The 26,186-nt window shown below is 39.1% G+C and overlaps 1 protein-coding gene across 4 annotated transcripts in view; it reads left to right on the top strand.

Moving 5' to 3' along the window:
- LOC133638233 (KAT8 regulatory NSL complex subunit 1-like) overlaps positions 1-26,186 on the top strand; it is a 64,687-nt gene that overhangs the window by 37,540 nt on the left and 961 nt on the right. For 3 of the 4 annotated variants that reach the window (XM_062030621.1, XM_062030622.1, XM_062030620.1), the window contains 12 exons: positions 5,156-5,297; positions 5,361-5,423; positions 5,494-5,567; positions 5,625-5,736; positions 19,995-20,154; positions 20,223-20,378; positions 20,461-20,607; positions 20,669-20,778; positions 23,748-23,872; positions 23,932-23,989; positions 24,051-24,163; positions 24,234-24,486. In XM_062030621.1, coding sequence (XP_061886605.1) covers positions 5,156-5,297; positions 5,361-5,423; positions 5,494-5,567; positions 5,625-5,736; positions 19,995-20,154; positions 20,223-20,378; positions 20,461-20,607; positions 20,669-20,778; positions 23,748-23,872; positions 23,932-23,989; positions 24,051-24,163; positions 24,234-24,486 — 1,513 coding nt within the window. The remainder of the gene's footprint in view (positions 1-5,155; positions 5,298-5,360; positions 5,424-5,493; positions 5,568-5,624; positions 5,737-19,994; positions 20,155-20,222; positions 20,379-20,460; positions 20,608-20,668; positions 20,779-23,747; positions 23,873-23,931; positions 23,990-24,050; positions 24,164-24,233; positions 24,487-26,186) is intronic. The other variant, XM_062030624.1, reaches the window with a different exon arrangement.

Below are 26,186 nucleotides of genomic sequence, written 5' to 3'. Positions count from 1 at the left end.
TTACATCATGTATATATTACATGTTATTATGAATGTTACTACATGACATATATACTTACATCATGTATATATTACATGTTATTATGAATGTTACTACATGACATATATACTTACATCATGTATATATTACATGTTATTATGAATGTTACTACATGACATATATACTTACATCATGTATATATTACATGTTATTATGAATGTTACTACATTACATATATACTTACAGCGTGTATATATTACATTGATGGATGTTTTATATTTGGATGATTTTTAGTACACTTTATAGGCGGAATAGAGCGACTCATTAACTCCATTGTTAAAGATAATAAAAACGCTTTCAAGATGCAGCTAATGGAAATGTTGTTTTGGAAGCCCTCTCAACCTGCGTCATGGTTTCATATACAAGTAGGGATGAACCCATTCCACCAGTAGAGAAGTGGTGGGTTCCAGCCTCTTCTATGGATAAGGTTGAGTTGTTAGCGTGCAGAAAGAGCCGTTAGGTGACTGGAGAGGTCATCTTTAAAAGAAGGCCAGAATCAGGTGAACACACTTTGTGCTGTGCAATATTGTAATGGACACTTTCTTTTTCATTTCTCACAATGCAACCTTCTTCAACCACGTGCTCAGTCACTTGCCATCCTTCCAAGTCCTTGTCCATCACCACTCTGCTGGAAACAACTCTGGGGATACATGTTGTATTAATAATGTGTGTTTTCAAATTGAAGACCTCACAAATTCTTTAGTCCAGCTCCAGTCTGCATGGTACTACAGGTCCACTACACTTTAGGGATGCACCATAATCAACATTGGATCATTTTCACACCTTCAAACAGACTAGGGTAGTGTGGTATACTGCTACTAGTATAGTATCACAGTACTAATTCATCATATTCAGTACTATACTCTGTTTGAAAAGTACCACTTCCCCATATTTATTTAGTTTTTTAACAGGCATGAAGGCCTGTCGTCGTCACGTGGTGACATTGCTGGTTTTACCAGCAGAGGAGCATGTTCACACACACGGAGTACTTACAAGCAGACACAGTGTGTAGACAGAAAAGGGAGAATGGACGCATTTTGGTGTAAAAAGTAAAGATAAAGGTGAAGTTATAACACTGAAACACCATCAGGAAGAGCTGCTTTAAGACATGGCTCGCTAGCTAGCAGCTAACATCCATCCACAGTGTTTTAGCTACTTCTAAATCACTAATCCTGGTCTCCATGGCGACAAAGTACGTTTTTTACAAGTAACATTATCACTGGAGGACGAGGAATAGCTAAACCATGCTTCACTCACAATCTTTTTTTCTTTAAAAAAAAAAATGTATATAAAGTCAGTAAACATGTCCCTGGACACATGAGGACTTTGAATATGACCAATGTATGATCCTGTAACTACTTGGTATCCGCTCCATACCTAAATGTGTGGTATCATCCCAAACTAATGTCAAGTATCAAAGAAGAGAAGAATAAGTGGTGGCTACAGTTTCCATGTTAAAGGTTTTAAAAGCAATCATTTAGAGACGTCCCATGGCTGTCGTAGGGGAAGAAGAGCACAAGTCTTTATTATCATTTTATCTCTTGACTTTTCATGACCACAATTATCAACATGACGTAGAGTTGTCCTGATACCAATGTGTTGGTACTGCTTCCAAAGTGTATTACAACACTCTTGGATACTTTTCAAAATAACAGACTGCCACAAAAACTGTCGTTATTGCTTAATTTGAACAGAACTGGTGCAATACATTAATTATGTGTGTTATTGCAATCAAAGAACAATTTAGTCCTTAAATAAAATACTAGACAACTTGTCTTTTAGTAGTAAGTAAACAAACAAAGACTCCTAATTAGTCTGCTGATGTATGCAGTAACATTTTGTGTCATTTTATTTTACTTTATCTACTTTCCTGTTAATATCTGCTTACTTCCTATTTGAACATGATTTATCTAGTAATAATCACTTCTTTGATACTTGACATTAGTTTTGACAAATGTGGTATGACCAAGTAGGTACAGGATCATACACTGGTCATAATTAAAGTTCTCGTGTGTCCAAGACGTCTCTCCTGACTTTATAAGCAATTAAAAATGACAAAAGATTTTGTGATAATAAAAAATATTGATGTAATCATTGATACAGCTCTTGTACTTGGTATCATTACAGCGGATATTTGTATCCACTGTACAATATTCAATCAATCAATCAATTCCTTTATTGTCATTGTCATAATAACACTTAAGTCATACTTGTCAACGAGATTTTGTTAGAGCTTTGTCTAGCGGCATAGAAACTGCATTGAAGTGCAGGTTGACCATAGTTTACAGTTTAGCATTGTCAAGAAGATTGCGAATAGAGAGGCAACAGTCAGATGTCTGACTGTTTATTTGACACAACAATCCCACACTGTAATGGTAAAATAAGTGTAAAGGGTATGAAAAAAGAATTACAACGGAAAAACTGAATAATTGTTTTTATATTGCTATTAATTTAAATGTATTATTATTATGACTATTGTTATTTTACTTGTTGTGGTTTATTTGTTACTAATGTTGGTGGTACAATAAATACTCATGTTTTCAAATGAATGGACAAGCGTGTTGTTAATCGTGATTACAATATCAATCCAAACATTCCTCATTAGTTTTGCCATAATTGTCCAGCCCTAAGATCTACCCATTCAGTGTTTCCCATAAACTGCCAAGATACCTGTGGCGGTGGGGGCGTGGCTATGGGCGTGGTCACCATGACATCATCGAGTAATTTGCGTAATTTACTACAATGATATGATTTTCTCTAAAAAGGCTCAAAAAATGTATATTTACTAATTAATAATAACAGTTTTGTTTTAAACATCCATCCATCCATCCATATTACAATATAATTACAACACTTTATGTACATATTTATATACAGATTTGAACAATAAGTTATTCACTGAAATATATTTTTTAATTGTGGTTCTTACAAAAAATATATCTTATAAAATATAAAAGCTGAAATGTCTCTTAAAGCTCTGCCCCTTTAATTAGTGCATACTAAATAATTTAACTTTAGCCTACTACTACAACCATATTATTTACCAGCAACATAAAGTGAAACAGAGGCAGAGGTGTCCTGCCACAGTCAGTAAAAAATAAACAGAAAACAGTAGTGGTCAAATACAAATAAGGCAACAAGAGAAGTATCCTACACTTCTCTTTTGTAAAGAAAATCTAAACAGCCTATATGGGCATCTACATCAACTATATGATCATCTACATCTACTATATGATCATCTACATCAACTATATGATTTGCCTGAGAAGCTGGACAGGACCAAAAAAAAAATAATAATAATAATAATTTTTATTTTCTTTTTTAAATTTGTGGCGGACGTAATTCTGTCGTGGCGGGCCGCCACAAATAAATGAATGTGTGGGAAACACTGCCATTAGCTTTTGTATCATTTTACGGTGTGTAGTGAAGCATGTTTAGCTAGTCCTCGTCCTGCAGGGATGATACTTGGAAGAAACATACTTTATTTGTCGCCATGGAGGCCAGGATTAGTGATTCACAAGTAACTAAAACACTGTGGACGGATGTTAGCCACGAGCTAGCTATGTTTAAAAGCACTGCTTGCAGAGCGGCTCTTGAGCGTTAATAGCTTCACCTTTATCCTTTACTTTTTAAGACAAAATATGTCTCTTCTGTCTCCACACTGTTTCTGCCTGTAAGTGGTCTGTGTGTGTGTGTGTGTGTCATCCCGGTGCCATCATGTCAAAAAAAAGTACCGGTCAAAGGCAGTATGGTACCTACCGTATTTCCTTGAATTGGCGCAGGGAATATAGTATTCGCACGTCTAGAATTACTGCCGGGTCAAACTCGTTTCTCAAAATAATTAACGCATGCTTGGCCTTATCGCCGGTTTATTATTGAAGCTGGATCAAATTCGTTTCGCAAAATATTAATTTTATTATCGCATGTCTGTAATTTTCGCCGGGTCAAACTCGTTTCGCAAAATATTTAGCATATGGCTAGAACTTCCACCGGGTCAAATTCGTTACGTCACGAGTGACGCATCTGTCCTCATTTTCAAAATGGAGGAAACTGCTTTCAGTAGTTTACAATCGCACAAAGGAAAAAAGATAAAGAGCTTTTCAGTAGGATTTAAGGTCCAAGCTATTGAATACCTGTACAGTATGCTAAAGAGAACAGTAAGCAGCTATGTTTTATTAATATACCGTAGCTGCGTGTGTGAAATACTGTATAAGTCATTAAATGACTCCCGCCTCCTGGTGGTAGAGGGCGCTGCCGCGCTAGTGATCCTTCTTGCGACTTCCGGTACTGCAGAAGAAGTGAACACACGCAGCAAGAGATTTTTTTTTCTGTCCTCTGCCTGAACTTTTAAAATGGAGGATTACATACATAAAATAAAACAGTTTTCTAAACTGGACTTTCAATCGAAGCAGGAGGTAATAATTAAAGGAATATCTCCATCGAAACAGAGACTTTTAAAACTGAAGAAAGAAAATAAGGAAGACTTCTATAAACAAGTTATCGATGCTTTTGGTCAGAAGGAGCTGCAAATGGACTCCATTTATAAGTACAGGTAAGACCATAATAACGTTTTTTTAAATTAAATGTGCTTTTCATGATGGTATGCTTACATCACACTCAAAGCGCACGCCTAAATTTTATGGATTCCTTTTGGTAAACGCCGGAGTGAGAAGAGGTTTTAAAATAATTACCGCATGCACGGCCATCCCGCCGGTTTCCGGTAAACGCAGGTGTGACAGGAGGTTTTAAATTAATTAACGCCCCTGCGGCTATTCAAGGAAATACGGTATTTTAAATCATTATTAGTACTGGTATATTGTACAACTCTAGTGAGGACTGGAGTTGTATTTGTCACCTTGGAGGCCAGGATGGGTGATTGAAGAAAAAAAAAAACAACAAACAAAAACACTGTGGTGAGACGTTAGCGGCTAGCAAGCTATGTTTTGAAGCACTGCTTCAGCGTTAATAGCTTCACCTTTATGGTTAGCTTGTAAGCCTAAATACGTCTCCACACTGACTGACATTCATATTAGCAGCATGAAATAGGACCACAAGCCTTACGTGCCGTCACGGGTTGATCATTAGCGTTAAGATGCTGTTGCTTGTGGTCCTCAGATGGAAGCGTGCGGAGAGTCGCTACACGCTGGAGAGGGCGGCCATCATCAGTCACTGGAACTGGCTGCAGGCTCACATCTCTGACTTGGAGTACCGTATCCGCCAGCAGACGGACATCTACAGACAGATCCGTGCTAACAAGGTGGGCTGTCGCTCGGCACCCTGCTGTGAAAGAAGGTGCTGATTGACCCACTTGACTCCACAGGGCCTAGTGGAGCTGGGAGGTGTCGGTCCTCAAGACGTCAAGACGGAGCCCGGAAACAGCCAAGTAATTCAAGTCTTGGTGGGCGGAGCAGGAAGAGGTCAGAGCTGTAAGATGTGTGCTGTGTTTGCCGCAGGACGCAGAGCACCCGGCCACAGCAGAACCTTGGAGAGGGCAGAACGGGCAGCCGGTCAACGGTGTCCTGAGCAGGTACAGGTGACATGACCATGACATCCCTTCAAGTCCTAGTTTGTCTTGTCACGGCAGGATGGCAGAGTGCGTGGACAGCAGCTGTGTGGCAGCACGCACACGCCCCCTCCTCAGCTGGCGCCGGCGAAGACTCATTCAGCCCAACACTGTGGCCAACCTGACCGCCAAGGTAAGGACAGCTTTCTTACCTTGCAGCTTCCGGGCTAAAAACTTTCAAAATAAAGTTCCCCCAACCCATAGAGCAGTGGTCCCCAACCACCGGTCTGGGGACCGGTACCAGACCGTGACGCATTTGCTACCGGGCCGCAGAGATGTCGTCTATAAAATAATTTATAGACGACTGCTTTTTCTCCGATTTAACTTTGGCCTGTCCCACTTGACACACCAATAAGCTCGTTTATAGATGTATAATACAAGTCCATTTGCCATTTGTTAGAACTTTGTGACATGATACAATGCACATTAATGAACATTTAAAATATAAATGTGACAGATTGTAGCCAAAAGCTGATTTCCATCCACATCTCATTTCAAAGAAACAAGCCCAGGGCTCCCACTAAGTCAACGTTATAGTGAGTTGTATTTTTCATGCACTTATTTTTGCTGTATTTATCTGGCACAAGTGGAAATAATGCCTACATAAAACCAGTCCGTAGTGCAAAAAAGGTTGGGGACCACTGCCATAGAGGAAGGTTCCATGTTTGCTCTCTCGCTTCCTGGGTTCATCCATCTTATTTATTTCTCATCTTCCTCTTCCTGCTCATTTCTTCTTCTGCTCCAGGCTCTCCAATATGTTTTTGTCTGGTGTCATTTGTGGGTACGAGTCGCTTTATTTGAAAGTGCAGCAGGCGAGAAAGCTCTCTTACACAAGAATGTTGCACGGGTCTTATCACAGCTTAGTGACACAGCCCAGACCAGGTGATTGATCATATATATCATTTATATTGATTTATTTATGAAAGAGAGGTTAACAGTGTTTAATGATAATACAAGCATGTTTCTTTCATGAAGACAAGAATGTGAGTTGGTGTGATTGTGATGACTTGCATTGATTGGAATCAGACAGTAGTGATGACAACCTCCACATTTTCAAATGGAGGGGAAAAAAAGTCCTCTTTTCAGTCCAATACAACATGAAAGTTTGTCCAGCTTTCATACTCCTTTGTATACACTTTACAAGAAATACAAACGCCCTAGCTTGATAGCTTGTGTGCGCTAGCTTTCTGAGACTCTTATTTTGTTAGCGCAGGCAAGATGAAGCAGTGCTTTTATTGTGAAGACAGGAACTGTGCAGTCAGTTGTGATGAGTCCGTTGAAATAAAAAGTGTTTCTGGCCTTCCTGTCGGTCATTTTTTCTTAATAATGATGTGGCAGCAGCCAGCGTCATCTCACAAGACCCTCGGGTGCCGTGAATGTCAATCAAGTGACCAAAGTCATGTCTTGGTGAAGATTGATGATGCATCATTTTTAGCTCTATTTTTTAATTCCTGGCTGGTGATGGACTGACACACCCTCCACCATCCACCTAATGGCCACCCAGAATATCATCCACATACCACTTGAAAACTGAACTCTGCTAAGCAATGTGCTCTACATACAACACACAAAGACAAAGATATGTTCCAAAGGCCAATTTATTTCAGGCCAGAACAAATCGACAAAAGTATTTTAAATAGCTGCAACATAACATACATAATTAACAAACAGCGTAATAACATCAAAGCTGTAAACCTGGCTTCATCTAAGGAAGGCACACGTGACATACACAAACCTGGCTTCATCTAAGGAAGGCACACGTGACATACACAAACCTGGCTTCATCTAAGGAAGGCACACGTGACATACACAAACCTGGCTTCACCTAAGGAAGGCACACGTGACATACACAAAACCTAACCAGGCAGATTTGAATTGTTGTTTTGGGCAGCAGACGGGATCTTTGATCAAAGACACAACTTATATTTAACTAAAATGTTTTTTTCTTTGTGCTCGACAAAAGAAAAGAAGTGAGAATATCTCATACTTGCCAACCCTCCCGAATTTCAGTGCCTCTCCCCGGGACAACCATTCTCCCAAATTTCTCCCGATTTCCAGCCGGACTTGAGGCACGCCCCCTCCAGGTCCATGCGGACCTGAGTGAGGACAGCCTGTCGTCACGTCCGCTTGGCCAACCAAAAAGTAACCACAGAACACTATACCGTGTAGTGTTCTGTGGTTACTTTTTGGTTGGCCAACGGTTTTGGTTGTATTGCGCACCCCCCTCCCCTCCGCTCCCCTTCCCACACCCACACCCAGAGCGTGCCTCTTGTGACACAAGAGATTCAGAAGAACGACACTGCAGCTCTGCAATAAAACACACTCAGATCTTCTGTTTCTAGCCGATACTACATAAAAAAAACAAAACGCAGTAACGCATCATGTAGTAACGGTAACTGAGTTACTGAATATAAAAAATAACGCGTTAGATTACTAGTTACCGCCGAAACTAACTGTGTTACAGTAACAGTGATGTAGATGATCATATAGTTGATGTAGATGATCATATAGTTTTTTTGTTGATTGATTTAGACTTTTATTAGTAGGTTGTACAGTGAAGTACATATTCCGTACAATTGACCACTAAATGGTAACACCCCAATACGTTTTTCAACTTGTTTAAGTCGGGGTCCACTTAAATTGATTCATGATACAGATATATACTATCAGATATATACTATCATCATAATACAGTCATCACACAAGATAATCACATTGAATTATTTACACGGGGGGGGGGGGGGGGGGGGGGGTGTTAGGTTTGGTTGTTATCATCAACAATTGAGAACAGAGAAATGGATATTGGAACAGTGTAGGTCTGACTTGGTAGGATATGGAGAGAGAGAGAGTTAAGGAGGTAGTTTGATTATATAGTTGATGTAGATGATTGATTATATAGTTGATGTAGTCAATGATATTTGCAGTTAGATACACATGTATTAGATGTAGTCAATGATATTTGCAGTTAGATACACATGTATCAGAGATGTAGTCAATGATATTTGCAGTTAGATACACATGTATTAGATGTAGTCAATGATATTTGCAGTTAGATACACATGTATCAGAGATGTAGTCAATGATATTTGCAGTTAGATACACATGTATTAGATGTAGTCAATGATATTTGCAGTTAGATACACATGTATCAGAGATGTAGTCAATGATATTTGCAGTTAGATACACATGTATCAGAGATGTAGTCAATGATATTTGCAGTTAGATACACATGTATCAGAGATGTAGTCAATGATATTTGCAGTTAGATACACATGTATCAGAGATGTAGTCAATGATATTTGCAGTTAGATACACATCAGTGTTTCCCAAACATTCATTTATTTGTGGCGGCCCGCCACGAAAGAATTACGTCCGCCACAAATAGATTTTTCGGCTTTTGACTCGCTCGACCGCTCATAAAAGCAATGGGACTCTGTCTGTGACTGTAGCTTGTAGTTACAATTCCAGTGCAGTAGGTGGCGGTAGCCTACTATGCATTGTAACTCCCCCAATAGCACTTAATTCACCTGGTGGGCCAGAAGAAGAAGAAGAAGAAGACTACGACGACGAAGAAGTAAAAGAAGAACGGACCGACCGGATCAAAATACGAGGGTAAGACGTCTTTGCAAACAAGTTCAAGTTTTCTGTTTATTTGTTACTTTTGTAAAATATTGTAGTATAGTTTCAAGTAAAAACTAACAAAAAGAGCTGAGCCGAGCCAATGCACCTTATCTGGATGACAAGGAGTGGTGGCAGCGCTCCTCTTCTGTCCAGCAATACACACTTGAAGCTTCTCTTTTAATACAGACTAACTAACGTGACTTTGTGAGCATAGCGAGTGAAAGAGTCGGAGCAAGAAGATGCGCCAGCAGTGTTGTATAGGTGCTGTATGGGACCGCGTGTGTGTGATGATCGCGATCGCGGCCTATTAGCGCGTTCAGCTTTTATTAGCTCCAGTGTCTCCCTCTTCTCTGGAGGAGGGTCTGGCGAGCGAGACTAGCTCCAGTGCGACCTGTTCAGCAGCAGCAGCAGGAGGAGGAGGTTGACTGACTGTGGCAGGACACCTCTGCCTCTGTTTCACTTTATGTTGCTGGTAAATAATATGCTTGTAGTAGTAGGCTAAAGTTAAATTTAGTATGCACTAATTAAAGGGGCAGAGCTTTAAGAGACATTTTAGCTTTTATATTTTATAAGATATATTTTTTGTAAGAACCACAATTAATAAATATATTTCAGTGAATAACTTATTGTTCAAATCTGTATATAAATATGTACATAAAGTGTTGTAATTGTATTGTAAAATGGATGGACTTTTAAAACAAAACTGTTATTATTAATTAGTAAGTATACATTTTTTGAGCCTTTTTAGAGAAAATCATATCATTGTAGTAAATTATGCAAATTACTCGATGATGTCATGGTGACCACGCCCCCACCGCCACAGGTATCTTGGCAGTTTATGGGAGACACTGCACATGTATCAGAGATGTAGTCAATGATATTTGCAGTTAGATACACATGGATCAGAGATGTAGTCAATTATATTTGCAGTTAGATACACATGTATCAGAGATGTAGTCATTGATATTTGCAGTTAGATACACATGTATCAGAGATGTAGTCAATGATATTTGCAGTTAGATACACATGTATCAGAGATGTAGTCAATGATATTTGCAGTTAGATACACATGTATCAGAGATGTAGTCAATGATATTTGCAGTTAGATACACATGTATCAGAGATGTAGTCAATGATATTTGCAGTTAGATACACATGGATCAGAGATGTAGTCAATTATATTTGCAGTTAGATACACATGTATCAGAGATGTAGTCAATGATATTTGCAGTTAGATACACATGTATCAGAGATGTAGTCAATGATATTTGCAGTTAGATACACATGTATCAGAGATGTAGTCAAATTATATTTGCAGTTAGATACACATGTATCAGAGATGTAGTCAATGATATTTGCAGTTAGATACACATGGATCAGAGATGTAGTCAATTATATTTGCAGTTAGATACACATGTATCAGAGATGTAGTCAATGATATTTGCAGTTAGATACACATGGATCAGAGATGTAGTCAATTATATTTGCAGTTAGATACACATGTATCAGAGATGTAGTCAATGATATTTGCAGTTAGATACACATGTATCAGAGATGTAGTCAATGATATTTGCAGTTAGATACACATGTATCAGAGATGTAGTCAAATTATATTTGCAGTTAGATACACATGTATCAGAGATGTAGTCAATGATATTTGCAGTTAGATACACATGGATCAGAGATGTAGTCAATTATATTTGCAGTTAGATACACATGTATCAGAGATGTAGTCAATGATATTTGCAGTTAGATACACATGGATCAGAGATGTAGTCAATTATATTTGCAGTTAGACACACATGGATCAGAGATGTTGGTTCTATGGAGGGATGTAGTCAATGATATTTGCACTTAGATACACATGTATCAGAGATGTTGGTTCTATGGAGGGATGTAGTCAATGATATTTGCACTTAGATACACATGTATCAGAGATGTTGGTTCTATGGAGGGATGTAGTCAATGATATTTGCACTTAGATACACATGTATCAGAGATGTTGGTTCTATGGAGGGATGTAGTCAATGATATTTGCAGTTAGATACACATGTATCAGAGATGGTGGTTCTATGGAGGGATGTAGTCAATGATATTTGCAGTTAGTGTGTGTGTGAATGTGGAAATAGTGTCAAAGCGCTTTGAGTTCCTTAAAAAGGTAGAAAAGCGCTAGACAAGTACAACCCATTTACCATTTAGATACACATGTATCAGAGATGTTGGTTCTTTGGAGGGATGTAGTCAATAATATTTGCAGTTAGATACACATGTATCAGAGATGTTGGTTCTATGGAGGGATGTAGTCAATGATATTTGCAGTAAGATACACATGTATCAGAGATGTTGGTTCTATGGAGGGATGTAGTCAATGATATCTGCACTTAGATACACATGTATCAGAGATGTTGGTTCTATGGAGGGATGTAGTCAATGATATTTGCAGTTAGATACACATGTATCAGAGATGTTGGTTCTATGGAGGGATGTAGTCAATGATATTTGCAGTAAGATACACATGTATCAGAGATGTTGGTTCTATGGAGGGATGTAGTCAATGATATCTGCACTTAGATACACATGTATCAGAGATGTTGGTTCTATGGAGGGATGTAGTCAATGATATTTGCAGTAAGATACACATGTATCAGAGATGTTGGTTCTATGGAGGGATGTAGTCAATGATATCTGCACTTAGATACACATGTATCAGAGATGTTGGTTCTATGGAGGGATGTAGTCAATGATATTTGCAGTAAGATACACATGTATCAGAGATGTTGGTTCTATGGAGGGATGTAGTCAATGATATCTGCACTTAGATACACATGTATCAGAGATGTTGGTTCTATGGAGGGATGTAGTCAATGATATTTGCACTTAGATACACATGCATCAGAGATGTTGGTTCAATGGAGGGATTTAGTCAATGATATTTGCACTTAGATACACATGTATCAGAGATGTTGGTTCTATGGAGGGATTTAGTCAATGATATTTGCAGTTAGATACACATGTATCAGAGATGTTGGTTCTATGGAGGGATGTAGTCAATGATATTTGCAGTTAGATACACGTGTATCAGAGATGTTGGTTCTATGGAGGGATTTAGTCAATGATATTTGCACTTAGATACACATGTATCAGAGATGTTGGTTCTATGGAGGGATGTAGTCAATGATATTTGCACTTAGATACACATGTATCAGAGATGTTGGTTCTATGGAGGGATGTAGTCAATGATATTTGCAGTTAGATACACATGTATCAGAGATGGTGGTTCTATGGAGGGATGTAGTCAATGATATTTGCAGTTAGATACACATGTATCAGAGATGTTGGTTCTATGGAGGGATGTAGTCAATGATATTTGCAGTTAGTGTGTGTGTGAATGTGGAAATAGTGTCAAAGCGCTTTGAGTTCCTTAAAAAGGTAGAAAAGCGCTAGACAAGTACAACCCATTTACCATTTAGATACACATGTATCAGAGATGTTGGTTCTATGGAGGGATGTAGTCAATGATATCTGCACTTAGATACACATGTATCAGAGATGTTGGTTCTATGGAGGGATGTAGTCAATTATATTTGCACTTAGATACACATGTATCAGAGATGTTGGTTCTATGGAGGGATGTAGTCAATTATATTTGCACTTAGATACACATGTATCAGAGATGTTGGTTCTATGGAGGGATGTAGTCAATGATATCTGCACTTAGATACACATGTATCAGAGATGTTGGTTCTATGGAGGGATGTAGTCAATGATATTTGCAGTTAGATACACGTGTATCAGAGATGTTGGTTCTATGGAGGGATGTAGTCAATGATATTTGCAGTTAGATACACGTGTATCAGAGATGTTGGTTCTATGGAGGGATGTAGTCAATGATATTTGCAGTTAGATACACGTGTATCAGAGATGTTGGTTCTATGGAGGGATGTAGTCAATGATATTTGCAGTTAGATACACATGTATCAGAGATGTTGGTTCTATGGAGGGATTTAGTCAATGATATTTGCACTTAGATACACATGTATCAGAGATGTTGGTTCTATGGAGGGATGTAGTCAATGATATTTGCACTTAGATACACATGTATCAGAGATGTTGGTTCTATGGAGGGATGTAGTCAATGATATCTGCACTTAGATACACATGTATCAGAGATGTTGGTTCTATGGAGGGATGTAGTCAATGATATTTGCAGTAAGATACACATGTATCAGAGATGTTGGTTCTATGGAGGGATGTAGTCAATGATATCTGCACTTAGATACACATGTATCAGAGATGTTGGTTCTATGGAGGGATGTAGTCAATGATATTTGCAGTAAGATACACATGTATCAGAGATGTTGGTTCTATGGAGGGATGTAGTCAATGATATCTGCACTTAGATACACATGTATCAGAGATGTTGGTTCTATGGAGGGATGTAGTCAATGATATTTGCACTTAGATACACATGCATCAGAGATGTTGGTTCAATGGAGGGATTTAGTCAATGATATTTGCACTTAGATACACATGTATCAGAGATGTTGGTTCTATGGAGGGATGTAGTCAATGATATTTGCACTTAGATACACATGTATCAGAGATGTTGGTTCTATGGAGGGATGTAGTCAATGATATTTGCAGTTAGATACACATGTATCAGAGATGGTGGTTCTATGGAGGGATGTAGTCAATGATATTTGCAGTTAGATACACATGTATCAGAGATGTTGGTTCTATGGAGGGATGTAGTCAATGATATTTGCAGTTAGTGTGTGTGTGAATGTGGAAATAGTGTCAAAGCGCTTTGAGTTCCTTAAAAAGGTAGAAAAGCGCTAGACAAGTACAACCCATTTACCATTTAGATACACATGTATCAGAGATGTTGGTTCTATGGAGGGATGTAGTCAATGATATCTGCACTTAGATACACATGTATCAGAGATGTTGGTTCTATGGAGGGATGTAGTCAATTATATTTGCACTTAGATACACATGTATCAGAGATGTTGGTTCTATGGAGGGATGTAGTCAATTATATTTGCACTTAGATACACATGTATCAGAGATGTTGGTTCTATGGAGGGATGTAGTCAATGATATTTGCACTTAGATACACATGCATCAGAGATGTTGGTTCAATGGAGGGATTTAGTCAATGATATTTGCACTTAGATACACATGTATCAGAGATGTTGGTTCTATGGAGGGATGTAGTCAATGATATTTGCAGTTAGATACACGTGTATCAGAGATGTTGGTTCTATGGAGGGATGTAGTCAATGATATTTGCAGTTAGATACACGTGTATCAGAGATGTTGGTTCTATGGAGGGATTTAGTCAATGATATTTGCACTTAGATACACATGTATCAGAGATGTTGGTTCTATGGAGGGATGTAGTCAATGATATTTGCACTTAGATACACATGTATCAGAGATGTTGGTTCTATGGAGGGATGTAGTCAATGATATTTGCACTTAGATACACATGTATCAGAGATGTTGGTTCTATGGAGGGATGTAGTCAATAATATTTGCAGTTAGATACACATGTATCAGAGATGTTGGTTCTATGGAGGGATGTAGTCAATAATATCTGCACTTAGATACACATGTATCAGAGATGTTGGTTCTATGGAGGGATGTAGTCAATAATATTTCAGTTAGATACACATGTATCAGAGATGTTGGTTCTATGGAGGGATGTAGTCAATGATATTTGCACTTAGATACACATGTATCAGAGATGTTGGTTCTATGGAGGGATGTAGTCAATAATATCTGCACTTAGATACACATGTATCAGAGATGTTGGTTCTATGGAGGGATGTAGTCAATGATATTTCAGTTAGATACACATGTATCAGAGATGTTGGTTCTATGGAGGGATGTAGTCAATGATATTTGCACTTAGATACACATGTATCAGAGATGTTGGTTCTATGGAGGGATGTAGTCAATGATATCTGCACTTAGATACACATGTATCAGAGATGTTGGTTCTATGGAGGGATGTAGTCAATGATATTTGCACTTAGATACACATGTATCAGAGATGTTGGTTCTATGGAGGGATGTAGTCAATGATATTTGCACTTAGATACACATGTATCAGAGATGTTGGTTCTATGGAGGGATGTAGTCAATGATATTTGCACTTTGATACACATGTATTAGAGATGTTGGTTCTATGGAGGGATGTAGTCAATAATATCTGCACTTAGATACACATGTATCAGAGATGTTGGTTCTATGGAGGGATGTAGTCAATGATATTTCAGTTAGATACACATGTATCAGAGATGTTGGTTCTATGGAGGGATGTAGGCAATGATATTTCAGTTAGATACACATGTATCAGAGATGTTGGTTCTATGGAGGGATGTAGTCAATGATATTTGCACTTAGATACACATGTATCAGAGATGTTGGTTCTATGGAGGGATGTAGTCAATGATATCTGCACTTAGATACACATGTATCAGAGATGTTGGTTCTATGGAGGGATGTAGTCAATGATATTTGCACTTAGATACACATGCATCAGAGATGTTGGTTCAATGGAGGGATTTAGTCAATGATATTTGCACTTAGATACACATGTATCAGAGATGTTGGTTCTATGGAGGGATGTAGTCAATGATATTTGCACTTAGATACACATGTATCAGAGATGTTGGTTCTATGGAGGGATGTAGTCAATGATATTTGCAGTTAGATACACATGTATCAGAGATGGTGGTTCTATGGAGGGATGTAGTCAATGATATTTGCAGTTAGATACACATGTATCAGAGATGTTGGTTCTATGGAGGGATGTAGTCAATGATATTTGCAGTTAGTGTGTGTGTGAATGTGGAAATAGTGTCAAAGCGCTTTGAGTTCCTTAAAAAGGTAGAAAAGCGCTAGACAAGTACAACCCATTTACCATTTAGATACACATGTATCAGAGATGTTGGTTCTATGGAGGGATGTAGTCAATGATATCTGCACTTAGATACACATGTATCAGAGATGTTGGTTCTATGGAGGGATGTAGTCAATTATATTTGCACTTAGATACACATGTATCAGAGATGTTGGTTCTATGGAGGGATGTAGTCAATTATATTTGCACTTAGATACACATGTATCAGAGATGTTGGTTCTATGGAGGGATGTAGTCAATGATATTTGCACTTAGATACACATGCATCAGAGATGTTGGTTCAATGGAGGGATTTAGTCAATGATATTTGCACTTAGATACACATGTATCAGAGATGTTGGTTCTATGGAGGGATGTAGTCAATGATATTTGCAGTTAGATACACGTGTATCAGAGATGTTGGTTCTATGGAGGGATGTAGTCAATGATATTTGCAGTTAGATACACGTGTATCAGAGATGTTGGTTCTATGGAGGGATTTAGTCAATGATATTTGCACTTAGATACACATGTATCAGAGATGTTGGTTCTATGGAGGGATGTAGTCAATGATATTTGCACTTAGATACACATGTATCAGAGATGTTGGTTCTATGGAGGGATGTAGTCAATGATATTTGCACTTAGATACACATGTATCAGAGATGTTGGTTCTATGGAGGGATGTAGTCAATAATATTTGCAGTTAGATACACATGTATCAGAGATGTTGGTTCTATGGAGGGATGTAGTCAATAATATCTGCACTTAGATACACATGTATCAGAGATGTTGGTTCTATGGAGGGATGTAGTCAATAATATTTCAGTTAGATACACATGTATCAGAGATGTTGGTTCTATGGAGGGATGTAGTCAATGATATTTGCACTTAGATACACATGTATCAGAGATGTTGGTTCTATGGAGGGATGTAGTCAATAATATCTGCACTTAGATACACATGTATCAGAGATGTTGGTTCTATGGAGGGATGTAGTCAATGATATTTCAGTTAGATACACATGTATCAGAGATGTTGGTTCTATGGAGGGATGTAGTCAATGATATTTGCACTTAGATACACATGTATCAGAGATGTTGGTTCTATGGAGGGATGTAGTCAATGATATCTGCACTTAGATACACATGTATCAGAGATGTTGGTTCTATGGAGGGATGTAGTCAATGATATTTGCACTTAGATACACATGTATCAGAGATGTTGGTTCTATGGAGGGATGTAGTCAATGATATTTGCACTTAGATACACATGTATCAGAGATGTTGGTTCTATGGAGGGATGTAGTCAATGATATTTGCACTTTGATACACATGTATTAGAGATGTTGGTTCTATGGAGGGATGTAGTCAATAATATCTGCACTTAGATACACATGTATCAGAGATGTTGGTTCTATGGAGGGATGTAGTCAATGATATTTCAGTTAGATACACATGTATCAGAGATGTTGGTTCTATGGAGGGATGTAGGCAATGATATTTCAGTTAGATACACATGTATCAGAGATGTTGGTTCTATGGAGGGATGTAGTCAATGATATTTGCACTTAGATACACATGTATCAGAGATGTTGGTTCTATGGAGGGATGTAGTCAATGATATTTGCACTTTGATACACATGTATTAGAGATGTTGGTTCTATGGAGGGATGTAGTCAATAATATCTGCACTTAGATACACATGTATCAGAGATGTTGGTTCTATGGAGGGATGTAGTCAATGATATTTCAGTTAGATACACATGTATCAGAGATGTTGGTTCTATGGAGGGATGTAGGCAATGATATTTCAGTTAGATACACATGTATCAGATATGTTGGTTCTATGGAGGGATGTAGTCAATGATATTTGCAGTAAGATACACATGTATCAGAGATGTTGGTTCTATGGAGGGATGTAGTCAATAATATCTGCACTTAGATACACATGTATCAGAGATGTTGGTTCTATGGAGGGATGTAGTCAATAATATCTGCACTTAGATACACGTGTATCAGAGATGTTGGTTCTATGGAGGGATGTAGTCAATAATATCTGCACTTAGATACACATGTATCAGAGATGTTGGTTCTATGGAGGGATGTAGTCAATGATATTTGCACTTAGATACACATGTATCAGAGATGTTGGTTCTATGGAGGGATGTAGTCAATAATATTTGCAGTTAGATACACATGTATCAGAGATGTTGGTTCTATGGAGGGATATAGTCAATAATACCTGCACTTAGATACACATGTATCAGAGATGTTGGTTCTATGGAGGAATGTAGTCAATAATATCTGCACTTAGATACACATGTATCAGAGATGTTGGTTCTATGGAGGGATGTAGTCAATGATATTTGCAGTTAGATACACATGTATCAGAGATGTTGGTTCTATGGAGGGATGTAGTCAATAATATCTGCACTTAGATACACATGTATCAGAGATGTTGGTTCTATGGAGGGATGTAGTCAATGATATCTGCACTTAGATACACATGTATCAGAGATGTTGGTTCTATGGAGGGATGTAGTCAATAATATCTGCACTTAGATACACATGTATCAGAGATGTTGGTTCTATGGAGGGATGTAGTCAATAATATCTGCACTTAGATACACATGTATCAGAGATGTTGGTTGTATGGAGGGATGTAGTCAATGATATTTGCACTTAAATACACATGTATCAGAGATGTTGGTTCTATGGAGGGATGTAGTCAATAATACCTGCACTTAGATACACATGTATCAGAGATGTTGGTTCTATGGAGGAATGTAGTCAATAATATCTGCACTTAGATACACATGTATCAGAGATGTTGGTTCTATGGAGGGATGTAGTCAATGATATTTGCAGTTAGATACACATGTATTAGAGATGTTGGTTCTATGGAGGGATGTAGTCAATAATATCTGCACTTAGATACACATGTATCAGAGATGTTGGTTCTATGGAGGGATGTAGTCAATAATATCTGCACTTAGATACACATGTATTAGAGATGTTGGTTGTATGGAGGGATGTAGTCAATAATATCTGCACTTAGATACACATGTATCAGAGATGTTGGTTCTATGGAGGGATGTAGTCAATGATATTTGCACTTAGATACACATGTATCAGAGATGTTGGTTCTATGGAGGGATGTAGTCAATGATATTTGCAGTTAGATACACATATATCAGAGATGTTGGTTCTATGGAGGGATGTAGTCAATGATATTTGCAGTTAGATATGTCAGACCCACTCGACACCGAGGATGTCGTTGTGGCTTGTACAGCCCTTTGAGACACTAGTGATTTAGGGCTATATAAATAAACATTGATTGATTGATTGATTGATTGATAGATACACATGTATCAGAGATGTTGGTTCTATGGAGGGATGTAGTCAATAATATCTGCACTTAGATACACATGTATCAGAGATGTTGGTTCTATGGAGGGATGTAGTCAATAATATTTGCACTTAGATACACATGTATCAGAGATGTTGGTTCTATGGAGGGATGTAGTCAATGATATTTGCACTTAGATACACATGTATCAGAGATGTTGGTTCTATGGAGGGATGTAGTCAATAATATTTGCACTTAGATACACATGTATCAGAGATGTTGGTTCTATGGAGGGATGTAGTCAATGATATCTGCACTTAGATACACATGTATCAGAGATGTTGGTTCTATGGAGGGATGTAGTCAATAATATCTGCACTTAGATACACATGTATCAGAGATGTTGGTTCTATGGAGGAATGTAGTCAATTATCATGAAGAATGGAATGGTTCCCTCCAAGAGTGGGGCCAAAGAGTGGAGTGAAAATGTCTGCCTTACCTGTGTGCAGGTGTCCAGAAGCATGGCGTGCACGTGCAGAGTCAACCCCAGCTGCGTCATGTGCGGTGGCCGGCCCACCCCCAGAGAAGACCCCCAGTATGAGCTGCCCACCCTGGAGCGCCTGTCAAGACTGGACCTTGGCGTCCACCCCGTCCTCTCCTTCCCCGATGGTGTGTGGGCACATGTTAGTGTGACACAGGTGAGGGTGACGCTGCTGATGCTTTCTTGTGCCCAGCAGACGTCTGTATCGGCCTGCGTCTGCAGCAGGTGATGAAGAGCTCCCTCAGCAGCCGCTCGCTGGAGAGGAGTAAGCCTCTGAAGAAGCTGTCGCTCAAGCACAAGCTGTCCTCGTCCAAAGAGAAGCACAAGTTTGCCAGCTCGCTGATGGCAGTCCGTGAGTGCAGGCGCTCCCGCAGCATGCTGGCAGACCCTGGCACTGACCTTGACCTTGACCCTGACCCTGCGCTCACTTGCAGGACTGGGACACTACAAGAGTCGTGCTGACAAGCTGAGGATGCTGGAGAGTGGCGCCGCCTGCAAGACGGAGCGACTACACGTCACGCCCTACGAGAGGAACTACAGCCGCAAGAGACTGCGAGAGCCCTCGTTGGACAGGAGCGACTGTGAGTGCCAGCCAGCACACCCTCTGTAATGTCAGGGTGCTGACCTTCTTTTCTTCTGCAGCCTCACCCAAACTCTATGTGGACACCAGCACTCCTTGTCCATCTCTGCACAGCCCCGTCACACGCCAGCTGTCCACCTCCTCAGACATCACCACGCCACTGGGCGCCGCTGTAAGACCTCTATCCTGACATGCACTCATAGCATGTGGCTTCTAGTCTGTAGTACACAACACACACTGTGGCTTCTAGTCTGTAGTACACAACACAATCTGTGGCTTCTACTTTGTAGTACACAACACAATATGTGGCTTCTACTTTGTAGTACACAACACAATATATGGCTTCTACTTTGTAGTACACAACACAATATGTGGCTTCTACTTTGTAGTACACAACACAATATGTGGCTTTTACTTTGTAGTACACAACACAATCTGTGGCTTTTACTTTGTAGTACACAACACAATCTGTGGCTTCTACTTTGTAGTACACAACACAATATGAGGCTTCTAGTCTGTAGTACACAACACAATATGTGGCTTCTAGTCTGTACTACACAACACAATCTGTGGCTTCTAGTTTACACAACATAATCTGTGGCTTCTAGTTTGTAGTACACAACACAATCTGTGGCTTTTAGTCTGTACTACACAACACAATCTGTGGCTTCTAGTTTACACAACATAATCTGTGGCTTCTAGTCTGTAGTACACAACACAATATGTGGCTTCTAGTCTGTACTACACAACACAATCTGTGGCTTCTAGTTTACACAACATAATCTGTGGCTTCTAGTTTGTAGTACACAACACAATATGTGGCTTCTAGTCTGTACTACACAACACAATCTGTGGCTTCTAGTTTACACAACATAATCTGTGGCTTCTAGTTTGTAGTACACAACACAATCTGTGGCTTCTAGTCTGTAGTACACAACACACACTGTGGCTTCTACTTTGTAGTACACAACACAATCTGTGGCTTTTACTTTGTAGTACACAACACAATCTGTGGCTTCTGGTTTGTAGTACACAACACAATCTGTGGCTTTTACTTTGTAATACACAACACAATCTGTGGCTTCTACTTTTTAGTACACAACACAATCTGTGGCTTCTACTTTGTAGTACACAACACAATCTGTGGCTTCTGGTTTGTAGTACACAACACAATGTGATAGGACAGCAATCTGGCTTTTAGTTTGTAGTACACAACACAATGTGACAGGACAGCAAAACATGATCATATTACAGCATGTGTCAAGTATTGTTTCATGTTTTATTACCTTTATTTCAGTTATGCCTAAAATGACCAAAACGTGGTCAATATTGTACAGATGACATATTGATGTGTGTTACTGTATGTATACACACATTTATGTGTATGCATTTATGTATGTATACACACATTTATATGTGTATGTATACACATTAATGTGTATGTATACACACATTTGTATGTATACACACATATAAATGTGTATGTATGTATACACACGTGTATGTATTTATGTATGTATACACACATTTATGTGTATGTATACACACATTTATGTGTATGTATACACACATTTATGTGTATGTATACACACATTTATGTGTATGTATACACACATTTATATGTGTATGTATACACACATTTATGTGTATGTATACACACATTTATGTGTATGTATTTATGTATGTATACACACATTTATGTATGTATACACACTTATGTATGTATACATATTTATGTATGTATACATATTAATGTATGTATACACACATTTATGTATGTATACACACGTTTATGTATGTATACACACGTGTATGTATACACACATTTATGTATGTATACACACGGTTGTGTATGTATACACACGTTTATGTATGTATACACACGTGTATGTATGTATACACACGTGTATGTATACACACGTTTATGTATGTATACACACGTTTATGTATGTATACACACATTATGTGTATGTATACACACATTATGTGTATGTATACACACATTTATGTGTATGTATACACACGTGTATGTATGTATACACACGTGTATGTATACACACGTGTATGTATACACACATTTATGTATGTATACACACGTTTATGTATGTATACACACATGTATGTATGTATACACACGTGTATGTATACACACGTGTATGTATACACACATTTATGTATGTATACACACGTTTATGTATGTATACACACATTATGTGTATGTATACACACATTATGTGTATGTATACACACATTTATGTGTATGTATACACACGTGTATGTATGTATACACACGTGTATGTATACACACGTGTATGTATGCACACATTTATGTATGTATACACACATTTGTGTGTGTATACACACGTTTATGTATATATACACACATTTGTGTGTGTATACACACGTTTATGTATATATACACACGTGTATGTATGTATACACACGTTTATGTATGTATACACACGTTTATGTATGTATACACACATTTATGTATGTATACACACATTTATGTATGTATACACACATTTATGTATGTATACACACATGTATGTATGTATACACACATTTATGTGTATGTATACACACATTTATGTATGTATACACACTTATGTATGTATACACACATTTATGTATGTATACACACATGTATGTATACACACGTGTATGTATACACACGTTTATGTATGTATACACACATTTATGTGTATGTATACACACATTTATGTGTATGTATACACACATGTCTGTATGTATACACATATTTATGTATGTATACACATATTTATGTATGTATACACACATTTATTTGTATGTATACACATGTGTATGTATACACACATTTATGTGTATGTATAGACACATTTAAATGTGTATGTATTTATGTATGTGTATACACATTTATGTATGTGTATACACATTTATGTATGTGTATACACATTTATGTATGTATACACACATTTATGTATGATGTATACACACATTTATGTATGATGTATACACACATTTATGTATGATGTATACACACATTTAATTGTGTACGTATAGACACATTTATATGGAGGGTTATTGGTGACTTTCATCAGCTAACAACAAGTCAATGATTGTGAGTGAGAGGCAAGATGACATGTGCTTGTGCTCCAGCAGCTACCCATCAAGAGGCGGCGGGGAGAAAGCTCCTTTGACATCAACAACATCGTCATTCCCATGTCGGTCGCTGCCACCACGCGAGTGGAGAAGCTGCAGTACAAGGAGATCCTCACGCCAAGGTATGTTCCATGGCCATCTTGACCGCTGCCCCCGTTGACCTGCTCCCCGCTGTGTGCAGTTGGCGAGCTGTGGATGTCCTGGCTCAGCCGGCGGCAGAGGACGAGGACGAGCGTGAGGTGAGTGGTTAGCGGGCGGCGGACGCTAACGAGGTCTCTGATGGCGTGTGTGTGCGTGCAGGTGGAGGACTTGTCGGACGCCGCCTTCATCCAGCTGCATCAGCCCTACGAGGACCAGGAGCGCTCTCGCTGGACCTGGATGGCCTTGGCTCCGGCCAAGAGGAGGGGCAGCAGGTGATGACACGCTGCGGTCCGCTCGCCGGTCCAGGTACGCCGCTGACGCCGCTGTCCTTGTCGCCGTCAGGTCCTACAAGTCTGTGGACGGCCGCACCACCCCGCTGTTCTGCGGCACCAACCCCTCCACCCCTCAGCCCGCCTCGCCCGACCCCAGCCACTACCCCATGCTGCACGACTACGGCCATGTGCCGTCACCCTTGAGTCCCGCCAGCCCCGACACCGCCTCCAACCCTCACACGCCGTGTTCCAGAGACTCCCATCGACTTCTGTCCAGCGAGGACACGCGCTGCTCAACGCCAGACTTCACCTTCGAAGAAAGGGTATGTCTCCAGTTGATTAGACCTGATCAGAGTCATTACATGGATTTAGCCTAAATCTAGGCCTAGTCCACAGGCCTTAAGAACTTCAACATTACAAGTTGGCCATCATTTTTCTGGTGTGACCAACGAAGCAACATTTGTTGTCGCCATCACACCACCACAACTGGCAGCTGCTGCTACCAATACAGAAAAAGCTGTTAAAGTTAATGGTTAACTATAATCTTCTTTAGAGGCTATCTTTTTTTTACGCGTAATTAACGTTTTGACCCTCGGCCCGTTCCGTAGATTGAGGAAATGTAATGTCGTCCAGTTGCTGTGGAGCCACTAGCACAGACATAGAGCTGCACAAAGAAAGAACTGGACCCACTAGCACAGACATAGAGCTGCACAAAGAAAGAACTGGAGCCACTAGCACAGACATAGAGCTGCACAAAGAAAGAACTGGAGCCACTAGCACAGACATAGAGCTGCACAAAGAAAGAACTGGAGCCACTAGCACAGACATAGAGCTGCACAAAGAAAGAACTGGAGCCACTAGCACAGACATAGAGCTGCACAAAGAAAGAACTGGAGCCACTAGCACAGACATAGAGCTGCACAAAGAAAGAACTGGAGCCACTAGCACAGACATAGAGCTGCACAAAGAAAGAACTGGAGCCACTAGCACAGACATAGAGCTGCACAAAGAAAGTGGGACATTGTAGACATGTCAGGTCCAAAGCCATGACAAGTCCTTTTAAGGACAAGACAATTTTATCTGCAATCACCGTGACGACGACGACATTGGAACAAACGCTGCTGGCGAACTTTGTCGCTTGTTCACGTCCATGTTTGCAGTCCAAACATTCAATGGAGATTGTTACTTGAACTGCTTTATTAAGAGGGAATAAAAGCTCTAAAGTCACTTTAATCGTCCAAATACGTCCAGTCTTTTCTCACACGTCCAGCTTCACAATAGTAGTGCTATGCGTGACGTCCGCTCTAACCAACAAAAAATAGTCTGTTTTGCAATATAATCTGTGATATTTCTACCTAAGTAAACGTAGATTGAAATAAAGTGTACTGTAATAGCTGCAGTAGACTGTCTTTGAGCAAGGCATTCTTTTATTTATGTGGACAAATAGCACTGTCCTACTAAACAGACAGAAGTGACATCCTCAAACACTTTCTCTTCTTCTTCTTCTTCTTCACTCCCACTGAGACTAAGTTTAATACTGCAGGCATGCCTGCTGCTGCCCTCTGCAGCCCACATGGGGTCATTACAGTTGACTACACAATATCACCATCACTGCAGTCGATTCTTTTAGAACCTGTTCTGATTGATGGTCCGTAATTACAAAACAGGATAAGCATGACATTTTATTAAAACATTGTCATGCAGAGATATGAAGACCATGAACTTGTACAAGATGTAATGTACACAAGCAGGTACATTAGCAAACCCCTTTGACACAGTACGATCGTAACAATGCACATTTTGTGTTATTAATGCCTGAAACTGCTATCTAAACATTGAAGCGTAGCTCCTCCTCTGAATGCAAGTGCTCCTACAGCAGGAATACAAATTTGCTATTCCTGCAAAATACAAAATCTAGCAGATGCAGGTATTTGTTCTAATTCTTTTTTTGTGTTGAGCTGTTTCAAAAACATTTAATTAAAGCAAACAAATTGTCCAGTCATGGTATTAAAACACACCTATC

This window comes from Entelurus aequoreus, linkage group LG21 (assembly GCF_033978785.1).
Source record: "Entelurus aequoreus isolate RoL-2023_Sb linkage group LG21, RoL_Eaeq_v1.1, whole genome shotgun sequence".
NCBI classification, from domain to species: Eukaryota; Metazoa; Chordata; class Actinopteri; order Syngnathiformes; family Syngnathidae; genus Entelurus; species Entelurus aequoreus.
This window is presented reverse-complemented; position numbering and strand designations above follow the sequence as displayed.